At 39.1% G+C, this 21,714-nt stretch overlaps 1 protein-coding gene across 4 annotated transcripts in view; it reads right to left on the reverse strand.

Moving 5' to 3' along the window:
* ALMS1 (ALMS1 centrosome and basal body associated protein) overlaps positions 1 to 21,714 on the reverse strand; it is a 212,740-nt gene that overhangs the window by 141,004 nt on the left and 50,022 nt on the right. For 3 of the 4 annotated variants that reach the window (XM_032291716.1, XM_032291714.1, XM_032291713.1), the window contains exons 5-8: positions 20,710 to 21,182; positions 19,049 to 19,164; positions 18,796 to 18,945; positions 6,540 to 6,699 (exon numbers count right to left, since the gene is read on the reverse strand). In XM_032291716.1, coding sequence (XP_032147607.1) covers positions 6,540 to 6,699; positions 18,796 to 18,945; positions 19,049 to 19,164; positions 20,710 to 21,182 — 899 coding nt within the window. The remainder of the gene's footprint in view (positions 1 to 6,539; positions 6,700 to 18,795; positions 18,946 to 19,048; positions 19,165 to 20,709; positions 21,183 to 21,714) is intronic. The other variant, XM_032291715.1, reaches the window with a different exon arrangement.

Raw genomic sequence — 21,714 nt, forward strand, 5'->3', positions numbered from 1 at the left:
CATTTTGCTCAAATAGCAAACAATAATAGCAGTGCCCATCATAAGTCAGATACAAATATAAAAGAATATGTCATATTAATAATATGATAAAATAACAGAGTACATTGTCCATACCTAATCCAAAAATCTGAAATCTAAAATGCTCTAATGAGTATTTCTTTGAATATGGTATCAGTAGTCAAAGAGTTTCATATTTTGGACCATTTTGGATTGTGGATTTTCAGATTAGGGATGTCTGACCTGTATTGTATTATATAATTAATGTGTAATATATTATAATAATAATATGTAAAATGCTTAGCAAAGTGAACAAGCAGTGAATGCCAGCTATTATTAATAGTCCAGGATGGGGGCTGCAGATTTTAGAAAAGTTAGTAAAGTTTCATGGCATAGGTGTCCCACCTTCTGTGATTTGAGATCCCTGAGTTTATTCAATATTGCCTGAGAAAGATCTTTACCTTGCTTTTCATACCCTGATTACCCATATGGTTATTTCTACCAATAACCAAAGACAATAGCACGTCTAAGTCAAGTTTTCAAAACTCCAGTTGTCTTCTGGTCCCTGACAAAATGACACAAACTTGCTTTTCCGTTCACTTCCTTAGAAACCAAAAGACAATCAAAAAAAAGACCAAAAGGTAGAAGAAAGTGAAAGGCAGACTGGCTAAGCACCTCCAGACTGGAGGAACAACATGGCAGTGACTTCCTGAGTTTTCTTTTTAACTCTCTGATATCTGAGGCTGGACCCTGGAGAGGTCTGCTGTGTGGAACTAAGACCAGGAATAGGAATAGTAATATAAATAGGAATACAGTGGGAAGGAGATGGGGAAGGAAGGAAGGAGGAAAGAAGTCCAAGAAAAGCCTGCTGTCTATGGCCCAAGGACCAAAAAACATGCAGCCCAGCAGACTTAGCAGACAGTCCCAACTCCCCATGTCCCACTCCAACCCAGCAGCAACAGGTAGGCTTGCACCACCTGAACTATGATGCCAGCAGAAACCAAGCAGAATCCTAACAGGTTTGGCATCTCCCTGTCCTCCAGCCAGTAGCAAAAAGAGACCTAGGTCCACCATCTTCTAATTCTCCCGTGGTAAAAGACAGCCCAGGTATGTACTTTCCTTCCCCAGTGGCACTGGCAAAAAATGAATGGGAAGTCCACCAGCACTGAGAAATCCAGAGAGTATGTTCAAGGAAATGTTCTCCATCCTAAGGGTTCAGCATCTTACCTAGATGCAGTGGGAGGCCTAGGAAAGCATTTTTTGCCCCCATGAATGCCATCAGCAAGAATCAAGTGGGCGACCCACTGACACCAGGTGGTCCTGGGGCAGGTCCAGGGAAACACTCTCTACTCTGTGGGTTAGCATCCCTCCTTTCCCAAACAGCAGCAGCAGGCTTTGAGGAAGACCATTTCATCCACATAAGCAACACCAACACTGAAGTAGACCAAATGCAACTCCCCTGAAAACTAAATTATCTTTGGGATCACAGCCACACAAATAGGCCAGAACCTATATGGAATACCTAAATAGAGCAACTGCCTGCTAAATGAAGATTATAAATAGGAATCAAAGTATCATAACATCCAAAATGTCCAGGATATAATCAACATTCATTTTTACCACCAAGAACCAGTAAAATCACAAATTGATTGAGAAGAGACAATCAAGTCTGGCTGTGGTTGCTCATGCCTGTAATCCCAACACTTTGGGGGGCTGAGGTGGGTGGATCACTTAAGGTCGGGAGTTCAAGACCAGACTGGCCAACATGGTGAAACCCCATCACTAATAAAAATACAAAAATTAGCTGGGTGTGATGGCATGCACCTATGATTCCAGCTCCCAGGGAGACTGAAGCACAAGAATTGCTTGAACCTGGGAGGTGGCGGTTGCAGTGAGCCCAGAGAGAGCAAGCGCGAGAGCGAGAATGAGCGAGTGAGAGAGAGTGAGAGAGAGAGAGAGAGAGAGAGAAAGGACACTCAAATGATGCAAAAAAGATGAGTCAAATTCAAAGAAATAAAGGCTGAAAACGTCCCAAATCTGACAAGATATGAACTTATAGATGAAAGAAGGTAAGTCAGCTCCAAACGGAATAAACCCAAAGAAATCCATACCAAGGGCCAGGCACAGTGCTCAGGCCTGTAATCCCAGCACTTTGGGAGGCCAAGGCAGGTAAGATCACTTGAGGTCAGGAGTTGAAAACCAGCCTGGCCAACATGGTGAAACCCCGTCTCTACTAAAAATACAAAACAATTAGCCAGGCGTGGTGGCACACACCTGTAATCCCAGCTACTTGGGAGGCTGAGGCAGGAGAACTACTTGAACCCAGGAGGTGGAGGTTACAGTGAGCCGAGATGGCACCACTACACTCTAGCCTGGGCGACACAGCATGACTCCATCTTAAAAAAAAAAAAAGAAAAAAGAAAGAAGTAAGATACACCAAGACACAACACAATCACATGCCTATAAAACTGTCTACTGGTATCAAATTTTTACCACTGTATATGAAGTTCTAAAAGCTAGACAAAGAGGAATCTTGAAAGCAGAGGGAATAATGTCCTACTTATAAAGGAACATCAAATTGAATGACAGCTGATCTCCCACCTTGAAATATGGGGGCCAGAAGGATATGGCACAACATTTTGTAAGTGCTGAAAGAAAAGAACTGTAAAGCATGAATTCTATCTGGTTCAATTATCCTTCAAGAATTAACGGAAAATAAAGACATTTTCAAGAGAAGAAAACTAAAAGAATTTGTCACAAACCAGCACACCCTCAAAGAATGGCTGCATTCTACAAACACAAAGGAAATAGCTGAAAAGGTCTTGAAAATTTATGAAAAAAAGAACAGAATGGGTAAAAATAAAAGTAAATATAAAATATTATCATTCCTTTGATGAGTCTCTAAATCACATTTGATGACTAAAGCAAAAACTGTAATGCCATGTGCTGTGATGCTCAGTGTATGTAAAGGAAATATTTAAATAACTATTTTTTAAATAAGGAGGGTAAAGTGAACTAATAATACTTCACTTACAGTGGTTAAAATTTGATACCAGTAGACTGTTATAAGTTATGTACATGTACTGTAATGCCTAGAGCAACCACTAAGAAAACTATACAAAGAAACATACTCGAAATACTCTAAAGTGAAATTCTAAACTATGTTCATGTAACCCATAATAAGGAAATACAGGAGAAACAGGAATAAAGTGAAAATAAACAATAAAATTGCAGACTTAAGGTGTAATAGATCAATATCAGCTTTAGGTATAAACTGTCTAAATAAACAATCAAAAATAGTAGATTTTCTTTAATGACCCAATTATATGATGTCTACAAAAAAATCACTTCAAAAATAACGACATAGGAAGGCTGAAAGTGAAAGACCGATAAAGAGGCCAGGTATGGTGGCTAATGCCTATAATCCCAGCACTTTGTAAAGTCAAGAGGGGAGGGTCAGGCTTTAAAGGGCCAGGAGCTGAAAACCAGCCTGGGCAACATAGGAAGACCCTGTCTCTACAAAAAAAAAAAGAAAAAAGAAAAAAATTAGCTGGGCATGGTGGTGTGCAACTATAGTTGTAGCTAATCAGAGGGTGAGGCAGAAGGATTGCTTGAGCCTAGGAGTTCAAGACTGCAGTGAGCTATGATCATATCACTGTACTCCAGCCTGGGAAACAGGGTGAGACCTTGTCTCTTTAAAAAAAAAAAAAGAAGAAGAAAGAAAAGGAGGAGGAAGAGGAAGAAGAAAAAGAGGAAGAGGAGAAGAAAAAGAACTACTCTGTAGGAGTAGCTATATAAGATAATCTTCAGAACAAAGAAAATTACTAGGGACAAAGAGGAATATTTCATAATGATAAAGGATCTATCCACCAAGAAGATGTAGCAATGCTACATGGACATGCAACAAAATCCAGTGTGATACTGGTAAAGGCACTAAGAACTGGGAATGGAAATTGAAGGGGTAAGAACTAAATCAGAATAAGAATTTAAACAAAATATCTGTCCTTTTTGGTATTTCCAATTGGCCTCTTTCTGCTATTGCATTCCATGAGGTTCTGTCCTTGACATTTTGCTTTTCCCTCTACCCATGCTGCCTCAGAAAGCTTAATTACTTTTATGGCATAATTTTAACCATGAATTATTTAAGATCTTTCATATTTGTATTTTCCATTTCCCATTTGTTCAACTGGCTTTGAAGACACTTCAAACCAAATGATATCCTGACAAATCAAACTCAGTAGGTCCAAAACTAAATTGACTACCCTAGTTTCTAATGGTGTCACCAATTATTTTTCAATAATCCAGATCCGAACTTGTTTCCAATTCATCCTGCAATCTAAACTCTTCAAATTCTGTTAAGTGTAGCCACTTTACCCGATATGTAAATTATCTTGACTCATACTTTGAACCCAATTTGAAAAGAAGCTCGGCAGTCACTTTCTGCTTGTTATGACATAGGACCCAGAGGTTTGCCAATAAAAAAATAAGAAGTCAGGGCAACTAATATGAAGGGACCATTTCAATACAATATGAATCAAACATGGACATAAATATTTCTTCCATTTGCTTCCTCTTCACCCTATTGATGAGGAAGGGATTCCTACCTGATGGTTCTGGACTGGCTAAATACAACACTGGACAGATAAGACTGATGGTAGTTTATTAGTCACATATACTCATAGCCTGGGGAAGAAAGACACCAAGCCATGCAGGGCCACACAGGCGTTGTACATGGTAACAGAATGAGTAAGCAGGAACTATAAGAGGTAGGCTTGTAGTACCAAGAAAAGAGGGTAATTTCTGATTTCTGTAGGAGGATGTGACTGGTTTGTTTGACTAATTTCACAGGTTGGCATGGGACTGAAACCCATTAGGTTGAGTACAAGGTAGAATACAGTTGGTCTCGTTGATATAAGAACTGGCTGTGTAGGAAGCCTCTCCCACTGACTGGAGGGTAATCTGGTAAGAGCAGGTAAACTTGTGGTTAGGTCCTTTGAGGACCTCGTAGTTTCAGATGTCAAGACTGCACATAATATTAAATCTTAATGTCAGGCCATACACCACAATACGATTCTGAATGATAACTGAGGAGCTCAGGATCTTACTGGTAGAAATGAGATGTATCATTTTAACCAATACTTAAAATGGTAAAACTGGATACATAAGGTAACAAGGCAAAACAGGTCATGGGAGAAAGGCTGCACAAGAAAGAACACAAGAAGCAACCTATCTCCGCCCAGTCCCCACTTATAGAGTGGAAGATTTATCCCAAGTTAAGAATACTAAGCTCTAATCACCCCTACTCCAGCTCACTTGTAGGTGGAGTGAGGGTCCACTCCAGGAGAGGCAAACTAAGAAGAACAGGGATTAACTAGTACCCCATTCAGTACCACGGTCATAGAGAAGGGGTGTATTAGTCCAAGAGAAGTAGACCAATGAACCTGCCCGCAGATGTAAAGCAGTGCTGCGAAGCTTCTGCCCAGGAAAGGCAAGCCATATGAACAGAGAGCTCCACAAATCTCCATAAGGACAATGACTTTATTTGAAACGAGCATGTAAAACTATAATTCATCATATCCATTCCTGTCAGTAGGAAAAAAAAAATCAGTGATTCTATACAGGCTGACAACATTATAAAATCATTATTAGTAACCTAATCTGACTTCTCAGACTTACCTACCAATCCTCCTGCTTTCCCTTAGTCAGCTCCATCTCATACTCACTTCAATGCAAACTATAAGTCTTCACCAAGCCACTCTCCTCAAAGCCTCTAACCTACCTCCACCACTACTCACCTCCCTCAGCAGATAATCTTGCTTTTACCTCAAAATTCATTCCTCTCAATTTCCTCTCTACAAACTTATTTGCATCCACTCTTGTCATCTTGAGACCAATCAATTCCTTTTTCCCTTCAAGTCATACAAAAGAATAAACAGATTCTAACATCAGACTCCTCCATACAATTCAATTCTAAATATTTTCATGTAGAACGTGATGAAAAACCAAATGATTCCTCTAATAAAAGATTAGGGGATTTGTGATGGTCTGAATGTTTGCGCCCCCCTTGAAAAGTATAGATTGAAATCCTAATGCCCAAGGTGATAAAATTAGGAGGTAGGGCTTTTGAGGGGTAACTAGATCATGAGGACAGAGACCTCGTGTTTGGGATTACAAAAATGACTCCATTACAAAAATGACTCCAGAGAGATCCCTTTCCCCTTCCACCATGAGGGGACACAGAGGAACGTGTCATCTCTGACAAACAGGCCCTCACAAGACACTGATTTTGCCAGCAATTGATCTTGGAATTCCCAGCCTCTAGAACCGCAAGAAAAAAATTTCAGTTGTTTATAAGCCACACTTAAGGTATTAAGCTATTTTTGTAATAGCAGTCTGAAGAGACTAAGACAGGGTTTATAAACACATCTAATCGGAAGCATTATTATTACAGATATTAAAAAATAAAAAATTAGACCTAACAAGGTCTAATTTTCACAAGGTAGCCGTAAGGGGAACATTTATTATCTCCTATTTCTACATACCTGCTAAATGTTTAGGAGTCTTTGGCACAGTGTCAGGAGACATCCTCAACATTCTGAGGTCTGAAGAGTGATATTCCGACTCTCTTCTTGGCTTATGTGGAACAAATGAAGGCAATAAAAATGAAAAAGACTCATTAATGCCCAGATTAGAATGACCCACCTATGAAGAAATGAAGAAAATGAGGTATTAATTTCAAACTTCATCTGCAAAAAATAATCCCTCATTTTTATAAAGATGAATACTAAGCAGTTATACTAGTTGCTTAAGATCATAATCTCAAACCTTCTGAATTCATATATAGGACATACCTTGTTGGGTCAACTCTGAGAAGACTCTTTAAATCATCCTGAGGGCTTAGAAATCTGTCTATATAAATATTATAGACAGTATGTCTAGAAGTGTTCTGTTACTCAGAAGCTTCTCCTTATCAACATTGGAGAATCTGAACCATGGTATTATTCTTGACAAGCTCAGGTATTTTTTTAAGGTAGAGAGGTGCACTATGTGCAAGAAAGAGTAAGAAGGAAAAAGAAAACAGAAATATTTTCTAGAAACTCACAAAAGTTTAGAAGAAAAATGAGAGTATCAAAGAACTATAACTGTGAGCAGTTACCAACAAGCATAAGTCCTCAAACTTCTTGAAACAAAATTAGTGGAGACCACAAATTGGTAGTGAAGTAGAGGTTAACTGCTCAAAAAAAAGAGTTCCTCATCTTTCATCAGGTCACAAGTCCTTACTAGAAAGGAAATTAGAAACCATTATTGGCGACATTAATATCTAAACATGTATAACTTTTCATCAAATTCACAGTACACCCAGACATAAAAATATATATCATTTTTAGGTATCTTTATTTTCCTAAAAAGATTATTTCAGTCATATCTTCTCAGAATGAAGTCTAAAAATGCAAATAAACATGAATTCTTCTATCCTCTTTCATCAATTTTCATTGTGTAGTAATAAACATTCTAAGGAAGTCAGCAGAGTGTGGAAATGAACATTGTACATCTACATCTACTGCCCAAACAGGTTTCTCTAGACCAGTACTTTTAAACTGGTAGAGATTTTATACCTACCAAGGGACATTTGACAATGTCTGAAAACATTTTCTGCTCTCGTAACTTGTGATGGGAAGGCCTCTATTCCCTAAATATTCATTAATATTTAGTGAATAGAGACCAGGGATGTATGCTACAAAACATCTTACAATATGCAGGAAACACACCTCCCACCATAACAAAGAATTACCCAACTCAAATGATAATGGTGCTAAGAAGCCCTGCTTTCCACATAGCACAAAGTTCTTGGTTTTCAATTACCTCACTCCTACACGAAACTTTTTGGAAGCATAGCCCATATATATACACATATATACAGACACATACATATATATATGTAAATATATGCATATATAATATACAGTCATACATCACTTAATGACGTGGATACGTACTGAGAAATGTGCTGTTAGACAATTTTGTTGTTGTGCAAATATCACAAAGTGACTTACACAAACCTAGATGTTGTAGCCTACTGCTTCCAGGCTAGAAACCTATCAGCATACTACTGTTCTAAATACTGTGGGCAACTGTAACACAATGGTAAGTATTTGTGTATCTAAACATAGGAAGGGTACAGTAAAAATATAGTATTTTAATCTTACAGAACTAAGATCATATATGCAGTCTGTCATTGACTGAAATATGTGGCATGACCGTATATAATAGATAGACGCTAGTGAGAGAGTGTGTTTATAGCAGCTTTTTTTCTATGGTTTTCAAACACAGAAATAAAGAAAAATTTTTATTATAATCTTGATGTCAAAAAAATTCATTATGTCAAAGTTTCAAAATATAGAACTATTAGAGCAGGTAATACAAAAGAAAATATAAAATGAAAAATATGAGAAGTATTTATTTAAGAAACCAGACCTTCATTGCTAATTGAAAATGGGAAGAACCAGGAGAAAAAGAAATCAAGATTAGTTTATCTTCCCAATGTTTAATCAGTAATGAAGAAGGAATGAAGATGACCAAGAAACCAGAAAAATATTAGTATCTCTCATAAAAACTAAGGAACTGTATAAGTCAGTCTAATTTTAGGAAAAGTATGAGTTATTTTGCTATAGGCAAGTTGAATTTGGGGTGATGACAATGTTCACAAGAAAACTTCTTGTAAAATAAATTAGATATATATTAGGGTATAAAAACAGAGGTGATAATCATCCACACAGAGACAGGCAACTAGGTCTCCAAAGGTAGAGGGGGCATGAAGGAGACAGAAAAGAAATTTAAGGCTTAAACCTTAAATAATTTTTAGAGTTAAATGGCCAAAACAAGAGGAACTAAAATAGCATATTAGGCTAGGTGCAGTGGCTCACACTTGTAATCCCCACACATTGGGAGGCCAAGGTTGGCGGATCACCTGAGGTCAGGAGTTCAAGACCAGCCTGGCCAACATGGTGGAACCCGTCTCTACTAAAAATACAAAAAAATTAGCCAGGCATGGTGGAAGGCGCCAGTAATCCCAGCTACTCAGGAGGCTGAAGCAGGAGAACTGCTTGAACCCACGAGGTGGATGTTGCAGTGAGCTGAGATCAAGCCATTGCACTCTAGCCTAGAAAACAAGAGTGTAACTCTGTCTCAAAAAAAAAAAAAGCATGTTAATTATGTGCTGCTAACAAGAACAAGAAGAAATACAAAATTACAGAAAGTAGGAAACCACCAGAGACTTCAGTAGTCTAGATTTAGTAAAGTGAAGAGAACTAACAACAAGGCACTATATAAATGCTATATAACTTGCCCCATTTAATACTATAATGTATGAGGTTGATTATTACTATTCCTATTTACTTATGCAGATCAAGAAAGTGATCCTCCAAAGTCATTTGCTCAAAATACAAGGCTAACAAAGTAACCGAACTGAATTTTGACTCCAAATCTCTATGTTCTTTTCACAGTTCCCAGCTGCCTCTTACATATGTGGATACCCAAATAAGCATTTATGATGGGTAGATATAAAAGTGAACCAAGCAAGTATGAGTGACTCTTCTGTGACATAGATGAGGAGAGTAAGGAAGAAACCAAGGAGTAAGCAAGCCCCTGAAAGCAAGCTGAGCCATGCAAAAAAAGTACTGCCCCATTTGGCTCCTTGCCTTTTTGATATTGACATTAAATAACTCCTAGATCACAGAATAGAGCTAAGACTGAAAGACAATGCAGGGAATAACAGATCTTCCTGACACTGAAAGAATATACTTAAGGCTACATTTAAGGACAGATTAAAATTTGGAGCAGTGGTCAAAGGTAGTCTCTGCACATTAACTGAACTAACATATCTTCATTTTTAAAATATATTTTATCTACAAGAAAGGTTGATGTAAGTCACAAAAATAGTATTAAAGATTTAGAGCACTTTAAAAGTTGTTACTTCGTTTCTCATTGTTATTGAACTCCACTTTAGGCAATCTCCTTCAAAACTTCCACTCTTGCCAAAATAATTCTAAATCTTAACGTTGGTTTCACAAAGAATAGTTAAAAGGTTGGAGGGGGGCAGCTTATGGTATGGTGGTTAAGTACATAGACATGGAGGGATCCAAGATGGCCAATTAGGAGCAGCTCAGGATTGCAGCTCCCAGTGAAAGCACGGCGGGTGAGTGGACGCCGCATTTCCAGACAGATTTTTATTGCCCACAGACCAGGAGATTCCCAGGCGGAGGAGCCCCACGGGTCGCCAGCTCAGCTGGTTTGGCTGGCATGGCTGGTGCGGCTGTTTTGCTGGTGCCCCCACAGGGCAGCTCTCTGTACAAAATACATGGGTCCGGGCGCCGTTTTAGCTGGCGACTGGAGCTCCGGGAAGGCAGAGTCACCCATTCATCCGATTAAAAAGGGGACTGAAACAGGGAGCCAGGTCAGGAGATTCTGGGCCAAAAAAGCGCCATGAATCTCAACACTGCTGTTTCAGCAGGCACAGTGGGTCGCTGCACAGGAAATCACACAGATCCCAGTACCTTTTCAACAGGCGACTGAAACACCTGGGAGATAGTCAACTGTTCAACTAAAAAAAAAAAAAAAAAAGGCTCTGAGGCAGGGAGCCAGGTGATCAGGCTCGGTTGGTCCCACCCCCACAAAAAAACAGCAATCGGAAAGGCTCTGAATTCAGAGTTTCACAGCAAGCACAGCTGAAACCAGGACGGGCCAGCTCGGTGGGGGAGGGGCATCTGCCATTACCGAGGCAGTCCACAACTACAGAGATAGTTTGCCATTGCTGAGGGAGCCCGCCATTGCCGAGGCAGCCTGCCATTACAGATAGAGTCCGCCATTATAGAGGTGGGCCACCATTGCTGAGGCAGTTCTAACTACACCCATATAAACAGGACTGCAGGGAAGTACACAAGACAGCAGGGCGGAGACCACAGCAGCTGAGCAAAGCCTCTGCAGGCAGACAGTGACTAGGCTGACTCCTCGCTGGGCAGGGCAGCCCTGAAAAAGCACAGCAGCACAACAGAAACTCATAAATAAAGTCCTAACTCCCCAGGACAGAGCACCTGGGGGAAAAAAAGGGAGGGTTTATGAGTTCTACTGCAGCAGACTTAAGCGTACCTGCCCAGCAGCTCTGAATGAACAACGGAGCTCACAGTTCAGCACTTGAGCTCCTATAAAGGAAACACTGTCTCCTCAAGCAGCTCCACAACCCCTGTATATCCAAAGATTCACCTCATAAAGGAGAGCTCAAACTGACATCTGGCAGGTATCCTTCTGGGACAAAGATAGAAGAAGAAATTGGCAGCAACCCTTACTGTTCTGCAGGCGCTGCAGGTGATCCCCAGGCAAGCAGGGCCTGCAGTGGATCTCAGCACTCCTACATCAGACGGGCCAGACTGTTAGAAGGAAAACTAAGACACAGAAAGAAATAAATTCATCATCAGCAAACTGGACGTCCACTCAGAGACCCAATCTGAAAGTCAATAACTACAAAGAAGACAGGTAGATAAATCCACAAAGACGGGAAGAAACCAGCCCAAAAAGGATGAAAACACCCAAAACCAGAACACCTCTCCTCCTACAAGGAATCGCAACTCCTCACCAGCAAGGGAACAAGGCTGGATGGAGAATTAGTGTGATGAATTGACAGAATCAGGCTTCAGAAGGTAGGTAATAAGAAACTTCTCGGAGCTAAAAGAACATGTTCTAACCCAATACAAAGAAACTAAGAACCTTGAAAAAAAGATTTTATGAAATGTTAACGAGAATAAACAACTTAGAGAGGAATATAAGTGAATTGATGGAGCTGAAAAACACAACACGAAAAGTTCGCGAATCATACACAAGTTTGAACAGCCGAATTGACCACACAGAAGAAAGGATATCAGACGTCGAAGATCAGCTCAATGAAATAAAATGAGAAGGAAAGATTAGAGAAAAAAGGGTAAAAACGAATGAACAAGGTCTCCAAGAAATATGGGACTATGTGAAAAGACCTAATCTACATTTGATAGGTGTACCGGAATGTGACAGAGAGAATGAATCCAAGCTGGAAAATATTCTTCAGGATATTATCCAGGAAAACTTCCCCAATCTAGCAAGGCAGGCCAATATTCAAGTCCAGAAAATACAGAGAATACCACAAAGATATTCCTCAAGAAAAGCAACCCCAAGGCACATAATCATCACATTCGCCAGAGCTGAAATGAAGGAGAAAATGCTAGGCGCAGCCAGAGAGAAAGGTCAGGTTACCCACAAAGGGAAGCCCATCTGACTCACAGCAGATCTCTCAGCAGAAACGCTACAAGCCAGAGGAGAGTGGGGGCCAATATTCAACATCCTTAAAGAAAAGAACTTTCAACCCAGAATCTCCTATCCAGCCAAACTAAGCTTCATAAGTGAAGGAAAAATAAAATCCTTTGCCAACAACCAAGGACTCAGAGATTTCATCAACACCAGGCCTGCTTTACAGGAGCTCCTGAAAGAAGCACTAAACATAAAAAGGAACAACCATCACCACCCACTCCAAAAACATACCAAATGGTAAAGAGCATCAAAACAATGAAGAAAGTGCATCAACTAACAGGCAAAACAGCCAGCTAGCATCAAAATGGCAGGATCAAATTCACACATAACAATAGTAACCCTAAATGTAAATGGACTAAATGCCCCAATCAAAAGACACAGACTGGCAAATTGGATAAAAAGCCAAAACCCATCAGTATGCTGTATCCAGGAAACCCACCCCACATGCAAGAATACACAAAGGCTCAAAATAAAGGGATGGAGGAAGATTTACCAAGCAAATGGAGAGCAAAAAAAAGCAGGAGTTGCAATTCTCATCTCTAATAAAATAGACTTTAAACCAAGAAAGATCAAAAGAGACAAAGAAGGACATTACATAATGGTAAAAGGAGCAATGCAACAAGAAGAGCTAACGATCCTAAATATATATGCACCCAATACAGGAGCACCCAGATACATAAGGCAAGTTCTTAATGACTTACAAAGAAACTTAGACTCCCACACAATAATAGTGGGAGACTTTAACACCCCATTGTCAATATTACACAGATCAACTGGACAGAAAATTAACAAGGATATCCAGGACCAGAACTCAGACCCGGACTAAGCAAACCTAATAGACATTTACCAAACTCTCCACCCCAAATCCACAGGATATACATTCTTCTCAGCACCACATCACACCTACTCTAAAATTGACCACATAATTGGAAGTAAATCACTCCTCAGCAAATGCAAAACAACAGAAATCATAACAAACAGTCTCTAAGACCACAGTGCAATCAAGTTAGAACTCATAATTCAGAAACTAACTCAGAACCGCACAGCTTCAAGGAACTGAACAACAGGCTCTTGAATGTCAACTAGATAAACAATGAAATGAAGGCAGAAATAAAGATGTTCCTCGAAACCAACGAGAACAAAGACACAATATACCAGAATCTCTGGGACACATTTAAAGCAGTCTCTAGAGGAAAATATATAGCAATAAATGTCCACATAAGAAGCAAGGAGAGATCGAAAATCGACACCCTATCGTCAAAATTGAAAGAGCTAGAGGAGCAAGATCAAAAAAACTCAAAAGCTAGCAGAAGAGAAGAAACAACTAAGATCAGAGAAGAACTGAAGGAGATAGAGACACAAAAAACCTTCAAAAAATCAATAAATCCAGGAGCTGGTTTTTCAAAAGATCAACAAAATAGACCACTAGCCAGATTAATAAAAAAGAAAAGAGAGAATAATCAAATAGATGCAATAAAAAACGATAAAGGGGATATCAGCACTGATGCCACAGAAATACAAACCATCTTCAGCGATTATTACCAACAACTCTATGCACATAAACTAGTAAATCTGGAAGAAATGGATAAATTCCTGGACACTTGTATCCTCCCAAGCCTAAACCAGGAAGAAGTCGAAACCCTGAATAGACCAATAACAAGGTCTGAAGTTGAGGCAGCAATTAAGAGCCTACCACCCAAAAAAAGCCCAGGTCCAGATGGGTTCACAGCAGAATTCTACCAGACATACAAAGAAGAGCTGGTACCATTCCTTCTGAAACTATTCCAAACAATCCAAAAAGACGGAATCCTTCCCATATCATTTTATGAGACCAACATCATCCTGATACCAAAGCCCGGCAGAGATTCAGCAAGAAAAGAAAACTTCAGGCCAATATCCGTGATGAACGTAGATGCAAAAATCTACAATAAAATACTGACAAATCGATCGCAACAGCACATCAAAAAGCTTATCCACCATGATCAAGTAGGATTCATCCCGGAGACGCAAGGCTGGTTCAACATACGCAAGTCTATAAACATAATTCATCACATAAACAGACCCAAAGATAAAAACCACATGATTACCTCAGTTGATACAGAGAAGGCCTTTGACAAAATTCAACAGCCCTTTATGCTAAAAATCCTCAATAAACTAGATATTGACAGAACGTATCTGAAAACAATAAAAGTTATTTATGACAAACCAACAGCCAATATCATATTGAATGGGCAAAAACTGGAAGTATTCTCTTTGAAATCTGGCATTAGACAAGGATGCCCTCTCTCACCACTCCTATTCAATTTAGTACTGGAAGTTCTAGCCAGAGCAATCAGGCAAGAAAAAGAAATAAAAGGTATTCAAATAGGAAAGGAGGAAGTCAAATTGTCTCTATTTGCAGTCAACATGATTGTATACCTAGAAGACCCCAGCATCTCGCCTAAAATCTCCTGAAACTGATAAGCAAGTTCAGCAAAGTCTCAGGATACAAAATCAATGTGCAAAAATCACAAGCATTCCTGTACACCAATAACAGGCTTAAAGAGAGCCACATCAAGAACGAACTGCCATTCACAATGGCTACAAAGAGAATAAAATACCTAGAAATACAACTAACAAGGAACGTACAGGACCTCTTCAAGGAGAACTAAAAACCACTACTCAACGAAATGAGAGAGAACACAAGCAGATGGAAGAACATTCCATAGTCATGGTTAGGAAGCATCAATATCGTGCAAATGGCCATACTGACCAAAGTAATTAACAGATTCAACACTATCCCCATCAAGCTACCAACGACCTTCTTCATAGAACTGGAAAGAACCACCTTAAACTTCACATGGAACCAAAAGAGAGCCCACATAGCCATGTCCATTCTAAGCAAAAAGAACAAAGTGGGAGGCATCACACTATCGGACTTCAAACTATACTACAAGGCTACAGTAATCAAAACAGCATGGTACTGGTACCAAATCAGAGATATAGACCAATGGAACAGAACAGAGGCCTCAGAGGCAACACAACACATTTACAACCATCCGATCTTTGACAAACCTGACAAAAACAAGCAATGGGGAAAGGAGTCCCTGTTTAATAAATGCTGTTGGGAAAACTGGCTAGCCATGTGCAGAAAGCAGAACCTGGACCCCTTCCTGACACCTTATACTAAAACTAACTCCAGATGGATTAAAGACTTAAACATAAGACCTAACACCATAAAAACCCTAGAAGAAAATCTAGGCAAAATCATTCAGGACATAGGTGCAGGCAAGGACTTCATGACCAAAACACCAAAAGCACTGGCAACAAAAGCCAAAATAGACAAATGGGACCTAATCAAACTCCACAGCTTCTGCACAGCAAAAGAAACAGTCATTAGAGTGAATCGGCAACCAACAGAATGGAAAAAAATTTTTGCAGTTTACCCATCTGACAAAGGGCTGATATCCAGAATTTACAAAGAACTAAAACAGATTTACAAGAAAAAAAAAAAGTCCATTCAAAAGTGGGCAAAGGATATGAACAGACACTTTACAAAAGAAGACATACATGAGACCAACAAACATGAAAAAATGCTCATCATCACTGGTCATTAGAGAAATGTAAATCAAAACTACATTGAGATACCATCTCACGCCAGTTAGAATGGCGATCATTAAAAAATCTGGAGACAACAGATGCTGGAGAGGATGTGGAGAAATAGGAACACTTCTACACTGTTGGTAGGAGCGTAAATTAGTTCAACCATTGTAGAAGACAGTGTGGCAATTCCTCAAGGACCTAGACATAGAAATTCCATTTGACCCAGCAATCTCATTACTGGATATATATCCAAAGGATTATAAAGCGTTCTGCTATAAGGACACATGCACACGAATGTTCATTGCAGCACTGTTTACAATGGCAAAGACCTGGAACCAACCCAAATGCCCATCGATGATAGACTAGACAGGGAAAACGTGACACATATACACCACGGAATATTATGCAGCCATCAAAAACGATGAGTTTGTGTCCTTTGTAGGGACATGGATGAACCTGGAAACCATCATTCTCAGCAAACTGACACAAGAACAGAAAATCAAACACCACATGTTCTCACTCATAGGCGGGTGTTGAACAATGAGAACACGTGAACACAGGGAGGGGAGCATCACACAATGGGGTCTGTCAGGGGGAAATAGGGGAGGGACAGCAGGGGGTGGGGCGTTGGGGAGAGATAGCATGGGGAGAGATGCCAGATATAGGTGATGGGGAGGAAGGCAGCAAATCACACTGATATGTGTGTACCAATGCAACAATCTTACATGTTCTGCACATGTACCCCAAAACCTAAAATACAATTTAAAAAAAAAAAAAGAAAAAAAAAAACACAAAAATCAGACAGGTGTGGTGGCAGGCACCTGTAATCCCAGCAACTTGGGAAGCTGAGGCACAAGAATTCCTTGAATCTGGGAGGCAGAGGTTGCAGTGATCTGAGGTTGCACCACTGCACTCCAACCTAGGTGACAGAGCAAGACTCTGTCTGAAAAAAAAAAAAGAGGGGTGATTATTACTGATTCATGCTAAAACATGGATAAACTTTGAAAACATTATCTAAATGAAAGCCAGTTCAGAATAGGCAAATGTATACAGATGGAAAGGAGATTCACCAGAGCTGGTAGGAGGGGGAAATTGGGAGTGACTGCTTATGGCTCTATCTTTTGGGGGTGATGAAAAAGTTCTAGAATAGAAAGTGACAATGGTTGCACAAACTCATGAATACACTAAAAACTGAATTGTACACGTTAAAAGGTGAATTTTATGATACATTAATTATGTAAATAAAAACCAATTAAAGAAAAAAAAATAGTACATAGATATGGTTAGTTTCAAATACTGGTTACCCCAATTGCAGAATAATGATAAGCAAGTTCCTAAATCTTCTAAGTGTCAATTGTAAAATGAGGATGATAATAATCTCCAATAATTCTATTTAATAGGATTAACGGAGGACAAAAATGAATTGATATATACATGTTACCTCTTAGCATAGTACTTGAGCAAAGTGTTAACTATCGTTTTTATCCCTACTGTTACCTGATTAAAATTAAAGAACGCCTAGTTTAGAATACAGAAGAAAATAAAACTAAGCTAGTAAGTCTATGTTTTAAAAAACTGAATTAATGTAATAAAGTATAAATAAAAGTTTACCATATCTTTGTTCATTTTCTACCAATGGTCTGAACCTAAAGGTCTAAATGTAGTTGTAACCCAAACTAATAGAGCTTTACAAAAACATACCAATCTTATACATAGGAAAACAGGAAGAGAGAAGTAACATTAAGTACATCACTATTTTATCTAACTCTGTTTAATGAATAACAGGATATAAGGGTATATCACAAGGAAGTGGGACTCACCTTGGGACTTACAGTACCGGACAATAGAAGAAGATATTCAGTGGGACCAGAGGAACATTAATGCCAAGGGATCCAAGGATCCAAGCAAATAAAAGCCTTCTATAAAAGAAAGGCTGACACAAAATTTTTATAACGCCGTAGAGGTGCCAGTTTCTAGTACGGATAACCAATGGTAATAATTATATAAATAGAGAGAGGGAAGGAACATGTATATACATCACTGTGTGGCTCATTTGAGAAAGAGATAGTTCCCTTTGGAGAGACACTGGCCACTTTGAACATTAAGCACTTCATTATCCTTCCTGGTAAAACATGGGTCTTCTAATTTTCAAGACAGCTCTGAAGTCAAGTCTTTCAAGAACTTCTAAACAGACATACTTAAATGTTCCAGGGACTGTTTCAAGGATTGTACACTGAAGACCAGAGGAAGAATTCAAAGTATAAGCTTTTGAATCTTCCCACGAATAAGTCTAATCTTAACACTGTATAAAGTCTCTTGCTGGCACAACTAAGAAGCGTTAGGCTGCCTCAGTATGAAAAGCCTTGGAGCCCCATGGGATGGGCTTTTCCAAGACACCACAGAACTAAGTCTTACAGTCTACAAAACATAAACATTTCTTTTATACCAACCTCTACTGGAACATATTCCTGGATATCAGATGAAGAACAGGTACAAGTTACAAACTGGTATTGAAGGATATAAATGGGCCTTTTTTTTTTTTTTGAGACAGAGTCTTGCACTGTCACCCAGGCTGGAGTGCAATGGCGCGATATCAACTCACCACAACCTCCACCTCCCAAGTTCAAGTGATTCTCCTGCCTCAGCCTCCTGAGTAGCTGAAACTGAGCCACCATGCCTGGCTAAATTTTGTATGTTTGGTAGAAACAGAGTTTCACTATGTTGGTCAGGCTGGTTTCAAACTCCCAACCTTGTGATACGTCCATCTCAGCCTTCCAAAGTGCTGGGATTACAGGAGTGAGCTACCATGTCCAACCTGAGCCCATTTTTCAAACAAAATATTCCTCTCTCCATCCACAAGAAATTTCAAATAAAAAAACTTACAGGCTTTTCAATATTGCTTTCCTTCTCGGATGCAAGTTGTAAAGTAGGTTGTCGGTGCAGGAAGCTGTCATTCATCTCTATATCATCATGAAAATTCTCTAAAGCTGCTAGCTCAACGTACTGACTAGTCAAATCACACTGGTCATGTACCTGGGAAATAGTAAAAAGCAAAATAAAAACAAACAATACCATTTCCTGAAACAATACTGAGAAAGGCCATGTTTCTTACAACTATCATTTTATTGTGTCTCACCTTTCTTTGTAGTTCAGCAACTCTTTCACTGCACACAATATTTTCATTTAGGCTACAGCATTCAGCATCACCATCCAGAGTTATGACATCAAACTCAGCCTTCCCCTGCAGGCCCTCTACAAAATAGAAGTCATTTGCATAATTGTATATATAGTAAAACTAGACTCAGCTCCCGTAGGCCAAAGAATTTCACCTTGGTGTCACCTTTCAGTAATGTCTCTTGGGTGACTGCAATTAATGATGCATCACTAGTCAACGGTAAAGCACTTTGTGACTTTGCATCACATGCCACTAAGTTTGCTGAAAAGCTGCTGCCTACAGCTGCAGGCCGACCTTCAATGGCATTACTACAGTTAACATCCTTACTCAAATTAAAGTTTGAGTAATCTCCAACTTCTTCAAACGTTGGCTGCTTTTAATCTTGTAAAACCAAAGAATCTGAAGTTAATACTTTCACATAATACATAACATCTGAAGATCCTTCCTTCTCTCCAAGGTCAAGAGAAGGAACAGACTTTATTTTCCCAAAGGGAAGAAATGGTTTATTGCTTATATCACACTGAAATAAGGCTGATTGTGCTTGCCAAGACCAACAGCCTGATTTTAAGATTTTTCAAAGAGGCAGATGACCTAAGCTCTGGAATAACACAAAGTGCCTTAATAAACATTTTCTGAAGAGCATTAGGGGGATGATTTTAAATTTAGATGCCAGTATAGAAAGCAATCATCACCATCCTTTTTATCCAGCAATAGTTTTGAATCTGCTGATTCAAACACCCCAGGAGTGGACTGATGGGATGGATGTTTAAGTCTATCAAAGAAAGAGTTTTCATCATTATCATTTAATGGAGAAAGATCTGGATTTTTTGGTTCTCTCTCTTGGTTGTCATCTGCTAAAGATTTACTGATATCAGCCTGGATTTTACTTAATGTACTGTCTTTCTTAGAAGGCTCAATAGAGGCAATAACTGCCCCTAAGGCTACATTTTCAGTGGGATCCATATTTTTCTCACCAAAAAGAGAAGTTCCCTTTTGGTTTCTCTCCTCTTAAAAGTACAGTTATTCTGATGTCTAATACAAGTTGGATTTAACAGTTGGAGGAAGACAACCAGAAGCCTCCACTTTAGAGGTATCATGTGCCCTGGAAAGTACATGTGCCTCTGAAACTTTTACAGAATTATCAGGAGCTATAACATTCCTAATATACTATATTTCTGAGGATGTGGGTTTCACTTCTGAAGATACTAAACTATTTCTAGTCTCCATTAGTTCCAAATATTGAGATGATTCTTTCTGCAAATCTTCATTTCTTTCATAACTCTCCAAATAATCCATCCCTTGTTTCGCCTCAGTCTCAGCTGGAGCCCTTAAATAAACATTCTCAAAATAATGACCATCCAAAGTCAAGGAAACCCCTTTTCCTCTTCTTTCCAACAAACAATGCAAGAAAGAATATGACATTTTATTATTATGATGAAGAGCAACTTCACGTGGAAAGGAAGCATGGTCCTTACTGATTACACATGCTTCTGGGTGGTGCAAAGTTTCTTCTCTGTTCCATGGCACATAGGAAAAGGGGACACTAAAATTGTTACTTCCCTTGGAAATTTTATTTATATCAATTGTGTCAAATGAATCTGAAAAAGAATCAGGGTACTTACTGGTTAAATATGTTTCTGCCTGCTTAGGTAAAGCTTTCTGTTTCCAATACTGCCCATATGAACAAGCAGCATCAAAATGGTCGCTTCTTTTAGTAGCTATGTTTTCATCAGTTATGTCAGATGAAGTTGCAACTGAAACTTGATCTCTATCAGCTAAATTGGTTTCAGGCTGCTGTGTATCTTTTTGTGTCTTCCATGACATATATAAACAAACAGCATCATAACTATCACCATCTTTGGGAATTTTCAGTTCATCAACAGATAAAATCGTCTCTTCATTTTTCCCTTGTTCAGAAGATAAAAAAGGGCACTGAGACCCAACAGCTGTGCTGCCTATAAGTGGGTGCTGAGATACACTAAAGCAACTGCTCGCTAAGTCTGAAGCTACTTCCGCAGTAGCCTGGAATAAAGCTTCACTAACTTCCGATGGTCGAGAAAACCACTCAGTGTCTTCAGACTTATCAGGAATTTCCCTGAAAATATATAGTTAAAAATAAATAAACAACACAATAAAACATTTAATTTTTAAGTACTAACACAAAAATACATATGTCATTGATATCAAGTTTATTTGAAAAGTGTATTGAAAAACAAAGCTCTCCTAATTTCAGACTCCTTTAAGATGGCTAATGACTGAACAAAGCAAATTCTTTGTAACCAAAAGGTGAACTTCCACCCTATGATCCAAATATTATCTCAGGCTTCTCCTAAAACAGTAGACACAATGTGATTTTCATAATGATGCCTACCATGATTTTTCATTTAACCTGCATTAACTGTTTTACTAGTCATTTATTATGCTCTTGAAAACCATGCAAGGCCAGGCACAGTGGGTCACACCTGTGATCCTAGCACTTTGGAGGCTGAGGCAGGAGGATCACCTGAACGTAGGAGTTCAAAACATGCCCTGGCAACACGGCAAGGCCCTGTCTCTACAAAATAATTTAAAATTGGCGGGGCATGGTGCACATGCCTGTAGTACTAGCCAGTGGAGGAGGCTAAGGT

This window comes from Sapajus apella, unplaced genomic scaffold (genome assembly GCF_009761245.1).
Source record: "Sapajus apella isolate SASKATOON/1434 unplaced genomic scaffold, GSC_monkey_1.0 scaffold26, whole genome shotgun sequence".
Classification (NCBI taxonomy): Eukaryota; Metazoa; Chordata; class Mammalia; order Primates; family Cebidae; genus Sapajus; species Sapajus apella.